This window comes from Pan paniscus, chromosome 20, assembly GCF_029289425.2.
Source record: "Pan paniscus chromosome 20, NHGRI_mPanPan1-v2.0_pri, whole genome shotgun sequence".
NCBI lineage: Eukaryota > Metazoa > Chordata > Mammalia > Primates > Hominidae > Pan > Pan paniscus.
The window spans coordinates 11,086,309-11,103,723 of NC_073269.2; the positions used below are offsets into that span (position 1 = coordinate 11,086,309).

Genomic DNA, 17,415 nt, shown 5'->3' on the forward strand with positions numbered 1-17,415 from the left:
CTCGGGGCCCCAGTCCCCTTTAGCAACAGCGCCCCCGCTCTCCAAACCCAAGGCTGCTGCTCCCCACGCAGTGCTGGTGATGCCGTGACCACAAAGCCCCCACACTCCCTCCCTAACTGCTGACTCATGTCTTCCCCTCCCTGGGGCTCCAGCCGGAAACACTGCCCTGCCTGCCAGCCCCTACTGCCCCCTCTCGGGTTCAGTCACCAGACACAGCTCACCCCAAAGCATGGATTCTTGGCTCAGGCCCATCTAGAAACGGGGTCTGGGAGAGTGAGGCGAGGCTGCGGGAGGGCAGAAGGGATGCAAATGAGGACAGGTGAGGATGCAGGTGAGAGGGCAGAGCAGGTCTGCAGGTTGACGGTGGCGGTGAATCTACAAGGACAGATGCCGGGGGAGGTGCAGGTAATGAAACCGCTTTTGCAAAATCATAACTGAGGAAATTATGACGCTGAAAGAAATCAGACCTAAGCGTCTCCATCTTGCTTCTAAGCTTCAGGCTGTCCTTGTTCTTTCCCGGGCAGAGGCCGAACTAACTTTGGGAAGGAATTCAGTTCATGGTTTGGCTCTGAAACAAAATTGGTAACAGCCCTTTCCCGAAAAGACCCCCTTTTTGCCTGGGGACCAGTCTGCCTTTGCAGGACTAACAAATTAGCTACAAGATTAGAAATTACAGTTTAGGGGCCATACAGCCTCTGGCTCCAAGAGTCTGAACCTCCCCAAATTGCTCCTGGGGACAACATCACTATTGTAAAACCTAATATCAGTGCTCCAGATATTTTGCAGACCCTGAACTCAATGGATCAGCTGACACCATCGAGACCAGTAATCTGACTCCTCCAGTTCTGTGATCCCACCCAGGAACGGAAGACAGAAAACCTCACCTTGACCCCCTATGATTCCAACTTCAACCTCACCAATCAACACTCCTCGCTTCCCAAACCTCTACCTGCCAAACTATTATTATTATTATTATTATTTTGAGATGAAGTCTCACTCTGTCACCCAGGCTGGAGTGCAGTGGCGCAATCTCGGCTCACTGCAACCTCCGCCTCCCGGGTTCAAGCGATTCTCCTGCCTCAGCCTCTCAAGTAGCTGGGACTACAGGTGTGCATCACCACGCCTGGCTAATTTTTGTATTTTTAGTAGAGACGGGGTTTCATCATGTTGGCCAGGCTGGTCTCGGACTGCTGACCTCAGGTGATCCACCTGCCTCGGCCTCCCAAAGTGTTGGGATTACAGGCATGAGCCACTGCGTCTGGCCCACCAAACTATCTTTAAAACCGCTGATCCCCAAATGCTCGAGGAGACTGATTTGAATAATAATAAAACTCCGGTCTCCTGCACAGCTTGTTCTGCATGAATTACTCTTTCTCCACTGCATCCCCCGTCTGATAAATCAGTTCTGTCTAGGCAGCGGGCAAGGTGAACCCATTGGGCAGTTACAGTAAGAAGACAGGTAAATCTGCAGGTGAGAATGTAGGTGAGAATGTGGGCAAGAACACAAGAAAATACCTAGAAAAGCATGCAGGTAAAGATGCAGGTGAGGACCCAGATGAAGATGCAGAGAAAATACACTCACCGGAGAGGATGTAGGTGGAAAAAGGTGAGAATATAGGTAAGAATGCTGTTAAGGTAAAGATACAGGTAAGCTTAAGATAGAGATGTAGGTGTTGGGGCCAGGTGAGGATGCTAAAAAACAAAAACAAAAACAAAAACAAAAAACCCTGGCGGGGCACGGAGGCTCACGCCTGCAATCCCAGCACTTTGGGAGGCCGAGGCGGGCAGATCACCTGAGGTCAGGAGTTCGAGACCGGTCTGGCCGACATGGTGAAACCCCGTCTCTAATACAAATACAAAAATTAGCCAGGTGTGGTGGCCGTGTGCCTGTAACCACAGCTACTCGGGAGGCTGAGGCAGGAGAATCGCTTGAACCCAGGAGGAGGGGTCACAGTGAGCTGAGATCGCGCCATTGCACTCCAGCCTGGGCGACAAGAGTGAAACTCCATCTCAAAAAAAAAAAAAAAAACAAAAAAACAAAAACAGAAAACCCACAAAAACAAACAACAACAACAAAAACCCATACATGGATTCAGCTGAGGGTGCAGAGGAGTGAGCAGGTAAAGATTCAGATGAAAATATTGGTAACATTGGGAGCAGGGAGAACATTAGGGAAAAGACCTGATGCATCCTGGACGTAATAACTAGGTAATAGGTGGCTGGGTGTGATGGCTCACGCCTGTAATCCCAGCACTTTGGGAGGCCAAGGCGGGCGGATCGCTTGAGATCAGGAGTTCAAGACCAGCCTGGCCAACATGGTGAAACCCCGTCTCTACCAAAAATACAAAAATTACCCAGGCAAGGTGGCGGGCGCCTGTAATCCCACCTACTCAGGAGGCTAAGGCAGGAGAATCACTTGAACCCGGGAGGTGGAGGTTGCAGTGAGCCGAGATTGTGCCACTGCACTCCAGCCTGGGCGACAGAGCAAGACTCTGCCTCAAAACACACAAACACACAAACAAAAAACCTAGGTGATGGGTTGATAGGTGCAGGAAACCGCCATGGCACACTTGACCTACGTAACAAACCTGCACATCCTGCACTTGTACCCCGGAACTTAAAATAGTAACAATAATAAAAGAAAAAAAAATTGGTAAGATTAACAGGTGAGGATGCCGGTAAGTGAAGAGGTGAGACTCAGGTGAAGGGGTTGTGAGCTGCCGGTGAGTGTGCAGGTGAAATGGAGGTGAGGCGCAGGTGCATGCCACGTGCAGGTGAGGCAGGTCCATGCTCCTTGGCTAAAGAAGTCAGCACACTAGCAGGTGAACGCCAGGAGAAAATGCGGTGGGAACAGGTGAGGTTTCGAGTAGGATGCAGCTGAGCTGCAGGTGAGGCGGCTGGGGATTTCAGCCTCTCCCTCTTGGCAAAGAACTCCAGACACGTGAGATATAACTGAAGCTTTATCTGGAGTGGGGGAATGGGGGTGTGGTCAGTTGGGGCACCCAAAGACAACCATGCTCTCGGTGAAGGCGCCGAGGTCCTGGCATTGTTGCTGGTTCTCTTCGTCTTGGCATTCGTCCTCCTCGGGCCAGTGCTCCACCCAAGTGTCCTTCCCGATGATGTAGCTGAGGCTGGAGGGAAGAAGAATGGCAGGTCAGGAAGGGGCGTGGTGTGGGCGTGGCACAGGGGCGTGGCATGGGCGGGGCGGGGCATGGGCGGGGCGGTCGGGCGGTCGCGCGCGCGCACGCGCAGGGAAAGCACTCACTTGGGCTTCTCTCCCCAGAAATCGGAGGAGAGACCCCACATGAGGTAGTGTTTCTTCTCCTCCAGCTTCAGGGCTTCTCTGCACTTGATGGGGCTGATGAACGTGCGCTGCTGTCCAACCTGCACCTCATCCGAGCCTGGAGTGGAGGGGAGAGGGAAGAAGCTGAGTCGTGGGGAGGAAGCCAGGGAAGAGCCACGGGAGGCAGCGTGCTGAGCCTGACCTGACTTGATGGTCTGCTCAATGGCCATGATGTACTCGTCAAAGTCATTGGACAGCTGAACCTTGACCAGTCGGGTCTTGTACACTGTGGGGGAGAGGCAGACAGTTTGGGTGGTGGGCTAGGTTGACCATGAGGGGCACCCTGGTTTGCAAGTGCACCCAGGCATGTGGCTCTCTCTCCCAAGCAGAAAGTTGCGGAATCACAGCCAGTCACACTATGGCCCACCCCTCATTACACACACAACCATAGAGGGTCCCATGTCACCATCCACACACAGTCGTGCTCATAGGCATGCACAGAGGTCACAGCCACCCACAATGTCTAGTAACATACTATTCATACTATGCAATGAGAGTGACTCATATGCACAAAATACTGTAGCCTCATGGCCATGCACACAACCATAGCCACGGAAAACTACGGTCATATACGTAACTTCAGGACCTCACACTCACTGCCATCTACAACCACACAGCCTCACACAACCACAGCCACACACAACTACAACCTCACAGCCACCCACGCAATGATGCATACAACCACGTCTACCTTTTCTCACATGAGCATACCTAGGCCACTCACAGTCATGGTTCCCCACACAATCATGGCCCCTCACAATACATGCTCACACACACACCACAGTCACCCACACCCACAGCCTGAAGCCACACCATGACAACCACACCTACCACCCACCACACAATTGGACACACACAGCTAAACATGCGTGACCCCCACCCATCACCCACTCACCGTAGTCTACTCCTGGCTCACAGGCCTTGTCCAGCCGTTCTTCCAGGGTGACCTTGTCATCCGACTTTTGTATGAAGCAATTCTCTGCAGGGTGGGGTGGAGACAGGGTCTAAGTCCCACTCCTTATCTGGGGCCTACTGCCCATGGGTGTGGCCAACCCTGGGAGCCTACCCCCCTTGGTATCCCCTGGGTATGGGTCTGGGGGTCCCTGACCATGGGATAGATGACCTGGGTAAGTGTGGCTTGCTCAGGCCCACCTGTTCCCGGCTCCAGGGAACTCACCCTCAGCACAGCGGCACAGTTCATCACGGCAGAGCTTGTTCAGCTTTCCATCCTCCTTTTCCGGATGGTAGAACCGGGTACAGCTTTCCGCTGCGGGCAGATGTGATGTGAAGATGAGAGGATAAGGGCCTCCCTCCAAAGACCATGCCTGGGAGGCCCAGATCCCCAGTTCTCAGTCTTCAGACCTGGAGATGCTAGGTCTTCAACCCCTCAGATCCCTCAGACCCCAAGACCCCCTCTACTTTCTGATCTTTGGGATTCTCAGACCCTTGAGTCTCTTAGACTCTCAACTCACAGAAGCCTGGGACCCTCAGACCCCAAATTCATAGATTCCTGGGACACGCAGGCCTCCAACCCTCATATATCTAGAATCCTTAGACCCTTATTCTCAGAACCCCCTGCAACTCACATATTCCTAAGACCCTGAGACCCCTGAACCCATCAGACCCCCAACTCTCAGATCCCTAGAACCAACTCATAGATCCTTGGGACTCTCAGACCCTGGGACCTTCAGATTACTAATCCTGAAATCCCTGGCCTGCTTAGATCATCATTCTCAGATCCCCTCAGAACCTCAGAACCTCAACTCATAGATCCTTGGGACCCTCAGACCCGTGGGACCTTCATACTACGAATGCTCAAATCCCTGGACTCCTTAGACCTTCATTTTCAGATCCCCACAATTCATATATACCTGGGACTCTCAGGCCCCTGGAACCATCAGACCCCAGGCCCTAGGTTGGCTGCTCACCCAGGTTGTAATAGGCGTAGACCTTGACTGCACCAGGCTGGATAAGCTCTACATTAAAGTATTGGTGAACTTTGAAAGCTAGACAGTCATCCTCAGAGTGTGAGACCTGAGGGGGAAGGAGGAGCTTGGTCAGTGGGGTGATGTGGGAGGGAGTCCAGCATTGTCTTGGGAGCTGAGGCAGTGGTGGAGAAACTGAAGGATCAAGGAGGAAGTGGCAAAGATGAATGAGCAATTCAGCAAATCCACTTACTTTTCTTCCTAGACTCACAGTGAGACTACCTTTGTCAGCTCCTCTTTCAATTAGGTGTGGCCAGGTGGCTGAACAGATTGCTATGTATGCCCATAAAAACAACCCATGCACAATCTTATTTCCATCTAGAATGAATGAATCCTGCAGAGAACTACAGAAGATCCTAAGGATTGCAGAGCCACAGGATGGAAGGTGCTTGGATCCCTGAGAGACTACATGGAGCAGAGGGACCCTTCCTTAACCCCCATGCCAACTGGACTTTACATGAGTGAGAAATACAAGTCTGTTGTGTTAAGACCCCATATTCTTAGGGGTTTTGTTTTAGTAGCTATTGTTACTTAAGCTGACTAAAATGGGATTGAGGGGCCCTGTGGGTATCAGGAGTTAGCAGGGAGGATATGGGGATAGGAGAATGGGAAGAAATAAGAGAAGGGAGAGGAGAAAGCCCAAATCATGGTAGAGATGAAAGAGTCAGAGAATGCCAGATGGAGAGAAAATAACAGAAGAGGGGGCAGGTGTGGTGGCTCATGCTTGGAATCCCAGCCCTTTGGGAGGCTGAGGCAGGAAGATCGCTTGAGGCCAGTAGTTTGAGACTAACTTGAGCAACATATCAAGACCCCCATCTCTACAAAAAATAAAACAATCAGCTGGGTACTTACACAGAATATTTATGAAGAAACAAGAGCAAAAATTCAGCTGGGGCCAGGCACCAGGGGCTTATGCCTGTAATCTCAGCACTTTAGGAGGCTGAGGTGGGAGGATCACTTGAGCTCAGGAGTTTAAGACCAGCCTAGGCAGTACAGTGGGACCCCATATCTACAAACTTTTTTTTTTTTTAATTCACTGGGCATGGTGGCATGCACCTGTAATCACAGCTACTCAGGAAGCAGAGGTGGGAGGATCATGTAAGCCTGGGAGGTCAAGGCTGCAGTTAAAAAAAAAAAAAAAAAAAAAAAAAGCTGGGTACAAAAGCATAATATTTATGAAAAAAAAATTAGCTGGGCGCAGTGTCGCAGACCTGCAGTTCCAGCTCCTCAGGTGGCTGAGGCAGGAGGATCCCTTGAGCCCAGGAATTTGACTTTGCAGTGAGCTAGTATCAAGACACTGCACTCCAGTCTGGGTGACAGAGCAAGACCCTGTCTCCTGAAAGAAAGAAAACAACAGAAGAGAGAAATAGATCAAACAAAGAAACAAAGCTCAGGATTGGGTTAGGGAACGAGGCAAGACCTTGCTCTCTACAAAGCACTTAAAAAACAAAAAACAAAAAAACCAAAGGGGCTTTTTTTCAATGGTTGTTTAAGACTCTGATAAGAAGCTGGAGGAGGCAAATGGTCAGAAGATGAGATGTTTATAGAAGATGCTGGGTTGACCCCTTTATTTTACAAGCTCCTTCCCCTACAACTCAGCAGCACAGACCCTGTCTCCTCTGGCCCAGGGCTAGTCTGACCCAGAGACAAAAGCTGAAAGGAAAAGAAAGACCAGCCAGATAGAGGTCAGGGTGCCCCTGGAAGCCTCCCAGGGGAGGATGATGCAGCCTTACCTTGTCCAGGTAGATGATGAGGGTGTTCCTATCGGAGAAGGCTTTGTCCAGCTCATACTTGGAGATGTATCTGTCAACACCACTGGCCAGCTGGGGAAAGGTGGAGCCTGTGAAAAATCCCTCCTGAACCCCTCTCTCCCTGCAGCCTCTTCCAGAACCCAGGCTCCTTTCCACTTATCCCAGCTCCTGAGCTCTTCATACCTGCTTCAGGTCATCTGTGTCTGGAGCAAAGCCAGTCATCATGGATATGTCCAATATAGACATAGTGGCATCCTGGTCTCCCCGGTACCTGGATAGTGCAGAAAGAAGGGCATTGGGTCCCAAGGAGGGGGTCAGCCCCAAGGGTCTGTTCCTGGACAAGGAGGTCTGATCAGGCACTGAGACTTCTGATTCCCACATAGCAGCACAGAGGGGCGTTACATTTTTTAGGAAACATTTCCCCAAAGGAAATAAAAAGCAAGGTAATGTAATGGTCGAGGTGATTAAGAGCTCAGACTCTGCACCCAAATGCATGGATTCAAATTCCAGCTCTAAATAACATTGGATGCATTATTTGACCCTCCATGCTTCAGTTCTAGAAAACAAAGGCAAGAATACAGGCAGCCCTCACTTTGCATGATTCAGTTAAATAACACTAGTAGCCCAGTGACATGGTTCATTTTCAGTACCTTGGTATATTGATCACAAGTAGTTGCATATGGTATAAACTTTGTTGCTAACTCTTCAGTCTAGAAATCACGATGTAAATAAAAGATAAGCATCATAATTGAGGGCCAATTACTGTCACTCCTTTCAAAGTCCATCAGTGATTGGTCACTGAGCTTCTGCTCTTCAATTTATGCACAGACAGCAAAGTGTGTAGTTCTGTTGCCTCCCTGTCTCCAGGTGGTTAACTCCCATGAGATTTTACAACAATGTATCACGAAAAGAGGGAACTGGCCAACAAAGATAAAAATGCAGCAAAGAAATGAAAAGTGATAATGCCAGAAGTGAACTTCAAAGAGAGCATAAATGGAGTTATCAAAGAATAGCAGACTATGGGGATGTTGACCCTGCTGCCATTTGAGAGATAGGTAGCGTAGAGGAACTCAGGGAAGGCAAATGTATTAGCATAAATAAGGAGGGTCATGGGGACAAAAAGGATGAAGATGTCCCAGAGGAAGGGACATTATAGAATACAAGTCACTTTAAAGGAACTCTTGGAGGAATTTTGTGACATGGAAAGCTCAAAGGATAAAATATTGGAAGCTGATCCAAACTTAGAAAGGAGCAAGACAAGGTACTAAGGCATAGAAAAGATGTTTACTCCATGTTGTAAATTATACAAAGAGAAGAAGGCAAGCATTTTTTGAACTAAAGTACTCTCCGTAAGTGTCATACAAAGGAAAAAAAAAACAAAAAACAAATACACCTTGCATCTCAATGTTCTAATGTTTTAAATTATGGTGTAGTCAAATACTCATCTTACTATGAATTTCATTTCCCTGTATCTTTATTTTATTTTATTCTATTTTTTTTTTTTTTTTGAGACAGAGTCTTGCTCTTTCGCCCAGGCTGGAGTGCAGTGGCGTGATCTCAGCTCACTGCAAGCTCCGCCTCCTGGGTTCACGCCATTCTTCTGCCTCAGCCTCCCAAGTAGCTGGGACTACAGGCACCCGCCACCATGCCCAGCTAATTTTTTTGTATTTTTAGTAGAGACGGTGTTTCACCGTGTTAGCCAGGATGGTCTCGATCTCCTGACCTCGTGATCTGCCCGCCTCAGCCTCCCAAAGTGCTGGGATTACAGGCACGAGCCACCACGCCTGGCCATTTCCCTGTATCTTTATAACTGGCAGTATGATAATTTTAAATGTTGTAATAGAAACATTTAGGCTGGGCATAGTGGCTCATGCCTGTGATCCCAAAACTTTGGCAGCCCAAGGCAGAGGAATGCTCAAGGCTAGGAGTTCGAGACCAGCCTGGGCAACACAGTGAGGCCCTGCCTCTAGAAAGAATAAAAAATAAAAATCAGCCAGGTGTCATGGCCACACGCCTGTAGTCCCAGCTACTTGAGTGGCTGAGGCAGGAGGATCGCTTGAGCCAGGGAGTTTGAGGTTACAGTGAGCTATGATTGTGCCACTGCACTCCAGCCTGGCTGACAGAGCAAGACCCTATCTCTCTAAAAAGAAAAAAAGAAAACTTTAAAGGTCGTGGAATGATTGTGTACTTTCCTCCATTGATTACTAAGATGCTTTGACAGTCTCAACTTACATGGTCATTGCTGTGGTCTCACATTAACATGCAAAGCAAGGACTGTCTGTGTTGTCTACCTCACGGTGGATACTTAGAACAGTATCAGATACACAGTGTACTTGGAAAGTACTGAATATCATGGATATTATTTGCAAGAATTCTTGCTAGAGATAGAGGGATGGCCAAGATGAACCCCGGTGACCTAGCTTCTTACCTGGTACAGATCTCAAGGATCATAGTGTTCTTGGCATCCTGAGGCCTCTTTTCTAGAAACACAGAAGAGAGAAAGATGGGAGAGGGTATACCTGTGTGTTGATTCAGGAGCGGGGAAGACATTAGAAGAGGGGTAGGAGGAAGGTGACAGATAAGGCCTTGATTCCTTTTACCTGTTTCCGGTGCTGGTTTTATGGTGACCTTGAGGTCGAATTTATTACAGGTGAGTTGATCTTTGGCCTTAGCATGGTACATTGTCACCACCTGGTAAGATGGGAGAGGAGATACAATGTCAGCCCACAGCACTAGGACTGCTGGGGACAAGAGGAGATGGTCCCTCTGGGGCAGAGGGGCATGGGCCAGGCAGGTGTGGGTTTCTGTTCCTTACCGACAAGGTGCCTTGGCCTTTTCCTTCAGCTGTGACTGTGAAACCCTCATTTTCCTTGGTCTGCAGAGTGAAAAGAGAGAAGAGAGCATGTTGGGAATTAAGCCTTCTGCTGCCTGTGATGGTCACCTGGCCCTCCCTCTTGCTTCCCAGTAAACCCTGGCTAGTGTAGGGGGAGACAGCCAGAGTGAGGAGGGCTTGGCTGGGTGACTGTACCTCTTCTGATCGCAGGAGGCTGGCAGATTCCCAGTGGATACGGTGGGTGATCTTGGAGCTGCGGCTGGGCAGTTGGAGGGACACATCCAGGTTCAGTTCCTTGTGGTCAGGGACGTCCTTTTGGTATTGAGCCAAGGCTTGGAACACCATGAAGGTGGCCTAGAACCCACAAGAGAGAAAGATGGTGATCTGGGAGCCTGGGAAAGTGGCTAGAATCCAATGGGGGATAAAGAGGTTCAAATCAGAGCTGGGACATCAAAATGTGGCCTAGAACCTACTAGAGAGTGCAGGGGTAATAACTGGAGGTCACTGGACTCTGAGGACATGTTCAGAACTCTCCGAGGGACAGAAACTTACACCAGGACTTGGAGATGCTGAGAACATGTCTAGAATCCATCAGAAAGTCCAAATGTAAGACTGAATGTCTAGCGACCCTGAGGATGCGGTCTAGACCCATCAAGAGGAGAGAGTCTTAGACCAGGGCTTGGAGACACTGAGAATATGTCTAGAACCCACTCATGAAGAACAGAATAAACCTGTAGCCAGAGGATACTGAGCATATAATCTACAACCCAAGAGTGACACTGTAACACTGAGAACGTGAGTGACAGACCACCAGAAAGAAAGGAGGTCAACTGGAGCCTGAAGTTGCTGAAGCCTGAAGTTACTGAAACCATGGCCTAGAAGAGGGTTTGCGTAATGCCCCAGGGTAACTGGGAACATAGTATAGAGCCCGCCAGTGAGGCAATGTGACATTGGGAGCCTGGTAGAACTGGGAACATGGTCTAGAACCCACCAGCAAGACAGGGTAAGATCGTGAGATAGAACTGGGAACCTGGTCTAGAGCCCACCAGGTGGAGAGAGAGGCTTAGACCTGAACCTGGGCCCTGAGAACATGATCTAGACACCTGGGGCAAGAAGAAGGCTCAACACACAGCTTGGAGTATCCAGATTGTATTCTAGCACCTATAGATGGGTTTGCAACTAAGAAAAACTGATTCTCAACTCCACTGCAATCACACTGGCTCGTGGGAATGAAGAACTGCCTCGCTGGGCCTCAGTGTCTTCTCTAGGAGGCCAGTGGGAAGCCGCAGGAGACAGGGATGCATGTGCCTAGGGGCCGTGGGCCCACTTGCCTGGGTAGAGCCATAGCCACCACCGTAGTATCTCTGTTCATTGAGCCAACGCACGACGGGAGGCACAAAGTCAAAGTCTTTTAGCTGCAGTAGGGCCAAGAGGGCATAGGATGTGGCCTCCACGTTGTAGAGCTGCTTACCAGGGTCCTCCCAGCGGTTCTTATCTGCAAAGAAGATACCCCATCCCCAGTGCTCACTGCTCTGTCCAGCCTGGGGGTGGCTCAGAGAAAGCTCAGAAAGAGATGCATGCTAGACTTCCTGGTGTTTGGGTGTCCTGGCTGACATTCGAGGCTCTCAATTACTTGGCTCCTGCCTTACCTCTCTTGTTTCATCAACTCTCACTTCTCCCTTTAAAATGAATGCTTAATACGCATTTGTTGAATAAATGACGCAACAAACTTTCTCGTGTGGTTTACAATGAGGACCTGCGAAAACTTAGAGCCGTGCATCCCAGCTCAGCTCAAGGTTATGCATCCCAGCTTGATACCTTAGGACTATCCATCTCAGCTTGGCTTAGGGTCATCCGTCCCAGCTCAGCTAAAAGCCATGCATCCCAGCTCAGTATCTCCCGCCCTGAACTTCAGCCATGCATCTCCCTTCACCCCTCCAGGCCAACCCTCACCTTTGGCTGTGGTCAGAAATTTGTTGAGAAGAGGCCCTTTCAGCCTGCCCATCTGGGCCAGAGCATAGCCAGCAATGGCCACAGTGTAGGATCTCTGTAGGTTCATGTAGTTGGCTTCAAGGAAGTCTCCTGCTTTAGTGATGCTGCCTGGCAGGCTCTATGAGAAAGAGGATCAGATTCTCTGCTCATGTGGGCATTGCTGTCACATTAGTAAGGATCATTCGAGCAGCACTTCCTGAGCATCAGGGATTTCTGTCCTTGGGACATAACTGTCTTAGATTTGTCCATTTTTGAGAATTTCCCAGATATTTTAGCCACCATGAGCTGCCTTGTTGCTGCATATCTATTATGTATCTGGAGAAATCCACGTACCCCATGGTGGGCTGGTAAACGTTTAACAGCCAGCTCTCCAGTGGGAGGGTTGAGGGATCCTTGGTTTATAATGATTTACAATTTCTGTGGTGTAAATACTCCCACCAGGGCCAATTTCACGGTGTCAATGTGACGTCACTGAACAAAGTCTTGGGGAGACATTCTCCAAATTGTTACTCATAAACTAGTATGTGCCAGATTCAGTACACCACTGTGAACACGTCATCCAGTCATCATCATCATCACCATCATCATCGTCGTCATCATCTTTATCTTCTTCATCATCATAGCTCACACTTACTTTGTGTCATTCAGATACCCACACATTTAATCTCATAAAACCTGATGAGCATACTGAGCCCTGAGAGATGCAGTAATTTTGCAAAGACCACCTAGGAAGTAAGTGGCAGAGTTAGGATCCAAACACAGCCTTCTGGGGATGGGGGAAGACATGATTTGTACTGTTTTCTCATTTCCATGATGTAAATACTTCCATCACTGATTTCAACCTACCAATATGGTGTCGTTGAATGTAGAGTTGGGAAGAGCTTTGCGGTACCACAGTATTATATAGTATTTTCACTATACAGATCCAACAGACATAAGTAACCCCAAGAGTATAGATTATGGGAGTAAGGCGTTTAGGAAGCGATGAGTTTGAGTGTTTCTAACCTTTGTGTTTAATATAATTTATTTAACTGTAAGTTTTATAACTTAGTTTGTTTGGTTCGTTGGTTGGGTTTTTTGTTGTTGGTTTTTTTTTTTTTTTGAGACAGAGTCTCGCTCTGTTGCCCAGGCTGGAGTGCAGTGGCGCGATCTCGGCTCACTGCAAGCTCCGCCTCTCGGGTTCACGCCATTCTCCTGCCTCAGCCTTCCCAGTAGCTGGGACTACAGGCGCCCGCCACCGCGCCCGGCTAATTTTTTGTATTTTTAGTAGAGACGGGGTTTTACCGTGGTCTCGATCTCCTGACCTCGTGATCCGCCCGCCTCAGCCTCCCAAAGTGCTGGGATTACAGGCGTGAGCCACCGCGCCTGGCCTTTTTTTTGAGACGGAGTCTCCCTCTGGCTCAGGCTGGAGTGCATGGCCCAATCTCGTCTCACTGCAACCTCCGCCTCCCGGGTTCAAGCGATTCTTGTGCCTTAGCCTCCTGCGTAGCTGGGATTACAGGCGCCCCCCTCCACCATGCCCGGCTAATTTTTGTATTTTTAGTAGAGACGGGGTTTTGCCATGTTGGCCAGGCTGGTTTTGAACTCCTGACCTCAGGTGATCTGCTGGCCTTGGCCTCCCAAAGTGCTGGGATTACAGGCTCACTGTGCCTGGCCTAATACTTAGTTTCTAATAATAATTGTATTTAATGACCAGCTTGAAAAATTCCTGGAAATTTAACACTGGGCTCCAGCAAGCTGGTTATAGCACACGTTTTTTTTTTTTTTTTTTTTTGGAAAAGGAGTCTTGCTGTGTTGCCCAGGCTGGAGTGCAGTGGCGCAATCTAGGCTCACTGCAACCTCCACCTCCCTGGTTCAAGCGATTCTCCTGCCTCAGCATCTTGAGTAGTTGGGATTACAGCACACTCTTGACCCCAGGAGTCTGGTTTCACAGCCTGTGCTATACTCTGCTACAATGTTGCTATGTTGTAGCAGAAACAAATCTCTTTTATTCCTGCCCATTTGCCTCTCTGACATCCACTCCTTTTGTAAGAACTTCTCCCTTCCATTCACGTGGCCACAGTGGAAACAGCCATGTCTGCCCACTGAGACCTACTTCCTGTCCTTAGCTGATTGGTCCAGATGTAGTCATCTGACCCAGGCTGAGCCAATCAGAGTCCTTCCCTGGGAATATGGTGGCCCTAACCTTGATCTGATATTTTCTCTAAGGAAGGCAGCCATATTCTGCCTGAACTGAATTACTGGCCAAGAACGGAATGAAGATCACGGGAGAGGGGAGCAAAGCATCCTGGCAGAGTCCCTGAGGCCACCTTCATCTCTATTTGATGCCTTGGTGCCTGCACATAAATTCCCCATCAATTTTTGTATAATCTGGGTCACATGTGTGTTATATCTGGGACAACTCAGAGGCCTAAAAATACAGAGATCGTTATTTATTATCCCCATTTTACAGATGCACATCCTGAGTGAGGCTCAAGGGTGGAAGTGCCTGTGAGTCAGGATTTGAAGTCAGATTTGTCTGACCCCACAGTCCCCCACCCCCACCTCTCCTCTCTCTCTCTCTACCTCCCTCCCTCCCTCCCTCTCTCTCTCTCTCTCTCTGCCTTGGTCCCTCTTGGGTGTTAGAGGCAACAGCCCTGTGTTTGTTTTTCTCTTCACTGGCCCCTCCCCTCCATCTCTTTTCCTAAGTGGGGAGAAGCCACTAGCTGGGGGTAGAATCCTGGGCTTCCCACTTGGAAAGCTAAATGTTAACCCACTCAAAACCCCACGATCAGCTAGGTGCAGTGACTCATGCCTGTAATCCGAGCACTTTGGGAGGCTAAGGTGGGTGGATCACTTGAGGTCAGGAGTTCGAAACCAGCCTGGCCAACATGGTGAAACCCCATCTCTACTAAAAATACAACAATTAGGCTGGGTGCAGTGGCTCATGCCTGTAATCCCAGCACTTTGGGAGGCCATGCCAGGCAGATCACCTGAGGTCAGGGGTTCGAGACCAGCCTGGCCAATATGGTGAAACCTCATGTCTACTAAAAAGACAAAAATTAGCCGGGTGTGGTGGCGGGTGCCTGTAATCCCAGATGCTCTGGAGGCTGAAACAGTAAAGTCCCTTGAACCCGGGAGGCGAAGGGTGCAGTGAGCTGAGATCATGCCACTGCATTGCAGCCTGGGCGACAGAGTGAGACTCCATCACAAAAAACAAACAAACAAACAAACAAACAACCACAATAAAGCAGACAAAGGCATTCCAGACTCTCAGTGGCCCATCTTTCCAAGCTTCCCTGCTTCAGAATCAAAACCAGAGGAAAAAGAGACAGTGATGAGCCAACAGTGTTCACCGTTTCCTGTTTGGAGTCACGGATCCCTTTGAAAATCACCTGAAAGATCCTCTGGACTAAGGAAATAGTCTTAGCTCTGTATCCCAAGTTTTCTTTAAGGAAGCAGCAAGGACGCAACTGTACTGATCATGTAGCACTGATGTAGAAAGCACTTTTGGAAATGGGCTGAAAACCCTCTGAAAATTGTAAGGCAGACAGAAAGAATCCCCACCTTTGATCTCTTTGTGCCTCAGTTTTCTCATCTGCAAACTGGGGATAATAAGAGTGACTTACCTTTCAGGCTGCTAAAAGGATTATGAGACTTAACATGTGAAACTATTAGAGGGGGGGTCTGTATTAGATGAGTTAAGTGCTCAAAACATGTTAGCTATTAACATGACTGCAGTGATGTCTGTTATTGCACTGGGAGAGCTGCAAATTCCCTGAAGGCAACCTCTCACTCTTCAAGGTGGCTGTGCTCTGCATCGGGTAAGGTAGGGTAGGGTGGGAAGATGGAGGGCACTTACGTTGACCTGCTCCTCGCAAATATCTTTAGCCTCCTGCAGCGAGATGAGAACAAAGGCCGTGAGGGCCATGTCTTTCTCGTTGTTGTTCCGTAATCCACCCTGGGATGGAGAGCAGAAAGCAAGGATGGGGTCACCGGTGTGTCCACACATGGCAGTCATCCCCCCCTGCAGATTCAGAATCAGGGGGTCTGGGCAGGGCTGAGTCTCTTCTAGGTGTTACCCCGCTACCCTAGGAAGGTCAAACTTCTTAGTATTAATTCATGCAACAATTTGTTCCTTCTGCAAATGTCAATGTACAATGTGCAATGTACAATGGGTACAACGGTTTGATCCATTGTAAAACCAGACACAGGCTCTAGCCCTCACAGAGCTTTTGTCTAGTAGGGAAGATGGACATGGTCCATCCAGCTCCTCAAGAGATATACACTTTTTTTTTTTTTTTTTTTGAGACAGTTTTGCTCTTGTTGCCCAGGCTGGAGTGCAATGGCGCAATCTCGACTCCCTGCAACCTCCGCCTCCTGGATTCAAGCAATTCTCCTGCCTCAGCCTCCGAAGTAGCTGGGATTACAAGCATGCACCACCACACCAAGCTAATTTTTTTGTATTTAGTAGAGATGGGGTTTCCCCTGTTGGTCAGGCTGGTCTCGAACTCCTGACCTCAGGTGATCCACCTGCCTCAGCCTCCCACAGTGCTGGGATTACAGGCATGAGCCACTGCGCCCAGCCAAGAGATATATACTTATAAGTGGATGAGTTCTGTGCAAGGGAAAGAGGACATAGCAGCGAGAATGAACTGTGGGAGTGTGACCCAGTTGGGGAGGTCAGAAAAAGTGTCCCTGAGGGAGTCAACTCTCACAGACGGCAGGGATTAGCATACTAGGTGGCAGAAACAGCATGTGCAAAGGCCCTGTAGAACAATAGAGCAAGGCTCCTATCAATGGATGGAGCCTGGAAAGAAAAGAAAGGCTGGAAGTCTGGAAGCCTGAAAGGTGAGACTGAGGCAGTGATTCTCCATCTCAAGCACACATTAGCATCACCTGGAGGAATGCGGGCACTTTTAAAAACTCAGATTCCTAGGCCGGGCGCAGTGGCTCATGCCTGTCATCCCAGCACTTTGGGAGGCCAAGGTGGATGGATCACCTGAGGTCAGGAGTTCGAGACCAGCCTGGCCAACATGGTGAAACCCCGTCTCTACTAAAAATACAAAAATCAGCCGGGCATGGTGGAGTGGGCGCCTGTAATCCCAGCTACTGAGGAGGCTGAGGCAGGAGAATTGCTTGAACCTGGGAGGTGGAGGTTGCAGTGAGCCAAGATCGGGCCATTGCACTCCAGCCTGGGTGACAAGAGCAAAACTCCATCTCAAACACACACACATACACACACACACACGCACACTCACACCCCTCAGATTCCTGGGTCCTGCCCCTAGAATTTCTGATTCAGTGAGTCAGGGGTCCGGTCTCAGAATATGTTTTGTTTTTGAGACAGGGTCTCACTCTGTTATCAGCCTGGAGTGCAGTGTCATGATCATGGCTCACTGCAGCCTCGACCTCCTGGGCTCAAGCCATCCTCCTGCCTCGGCCTCCCAAAGCGCTGGGATTACAGGCATGGGCCGTCGAGCCCAGCCACAGAAGGCACATTTTTAGTAAGTCATGGGTGCTGTTGCTGCT

The 17,415-nt window shown here is 49.3% G+C and overlaps 1 protein-coding gene across 1 annotated transcript in view; it reads right to left on the reverse strand.

The window, feature by feature from the left end:
• Positions 1-2,942: 2,942 nt before the first annotated feature.
• The window catches only part of C3 (complement C3), a 44,714-nt gene continuing 30,241 nt past the window's right edge, over positions 2,943-17,415 (reverse strand). Inside the window, exons 27-41 of the mRNA XM_034946877.3 lie at positions 15,746-15,844; positions 11,866-12,022; positions 11,244-11,407; positions 10,108-10,266; positions 9,895-9,954; positions 9,680-9,770; positions 9,508-9,559; positions 7,263-7,350; positions 7,062-7,151; positions 5,272-5,377; positions 4,521-4,610; positions 4,239-4,322; positions 3,486-3,569; positions 3,266-3,401; positions 2,943-3,131 (exon numbers count right to left, since the gene is read on the reverse strand). Of these exons, the coding sequence (XP_034802768.1) occupies positions 2,990-3,131; positions 3,266-3,401; positions 3,486-3,569; positions 4,239-4,322; positions 4,521-4,610; positions 5,272-5,377; positions 7,062-7,151; positions 7,263-7,350; positions 9,508-9,559; positions 9,680-9,770; positions 9,895-9,954; positions 10,108-10,266; positions 11,244-11,407; positions 11,866-12,022; positions 15,746-15,844 (1,602 nt within the window). The 3' untranslated portion in view covers positions 2,943-2,989. The remainder of the gene's footprint in view (positions 3,132-3,265; positions 3,402-3,485; positions 3,570-4,238; positions 4,323-4,520; positions 4,611-5,271; positions 5,378-7,061; positions 7,152-7,262; positions 7,351-9,507; positions 9,560-9,679; positions 9,771-9,894; positions 9,955-10,107; positions 10,267-11,243; positions 11,408-11,865; positions 12,023-15,745; positions 15,845-17,415) is intronic.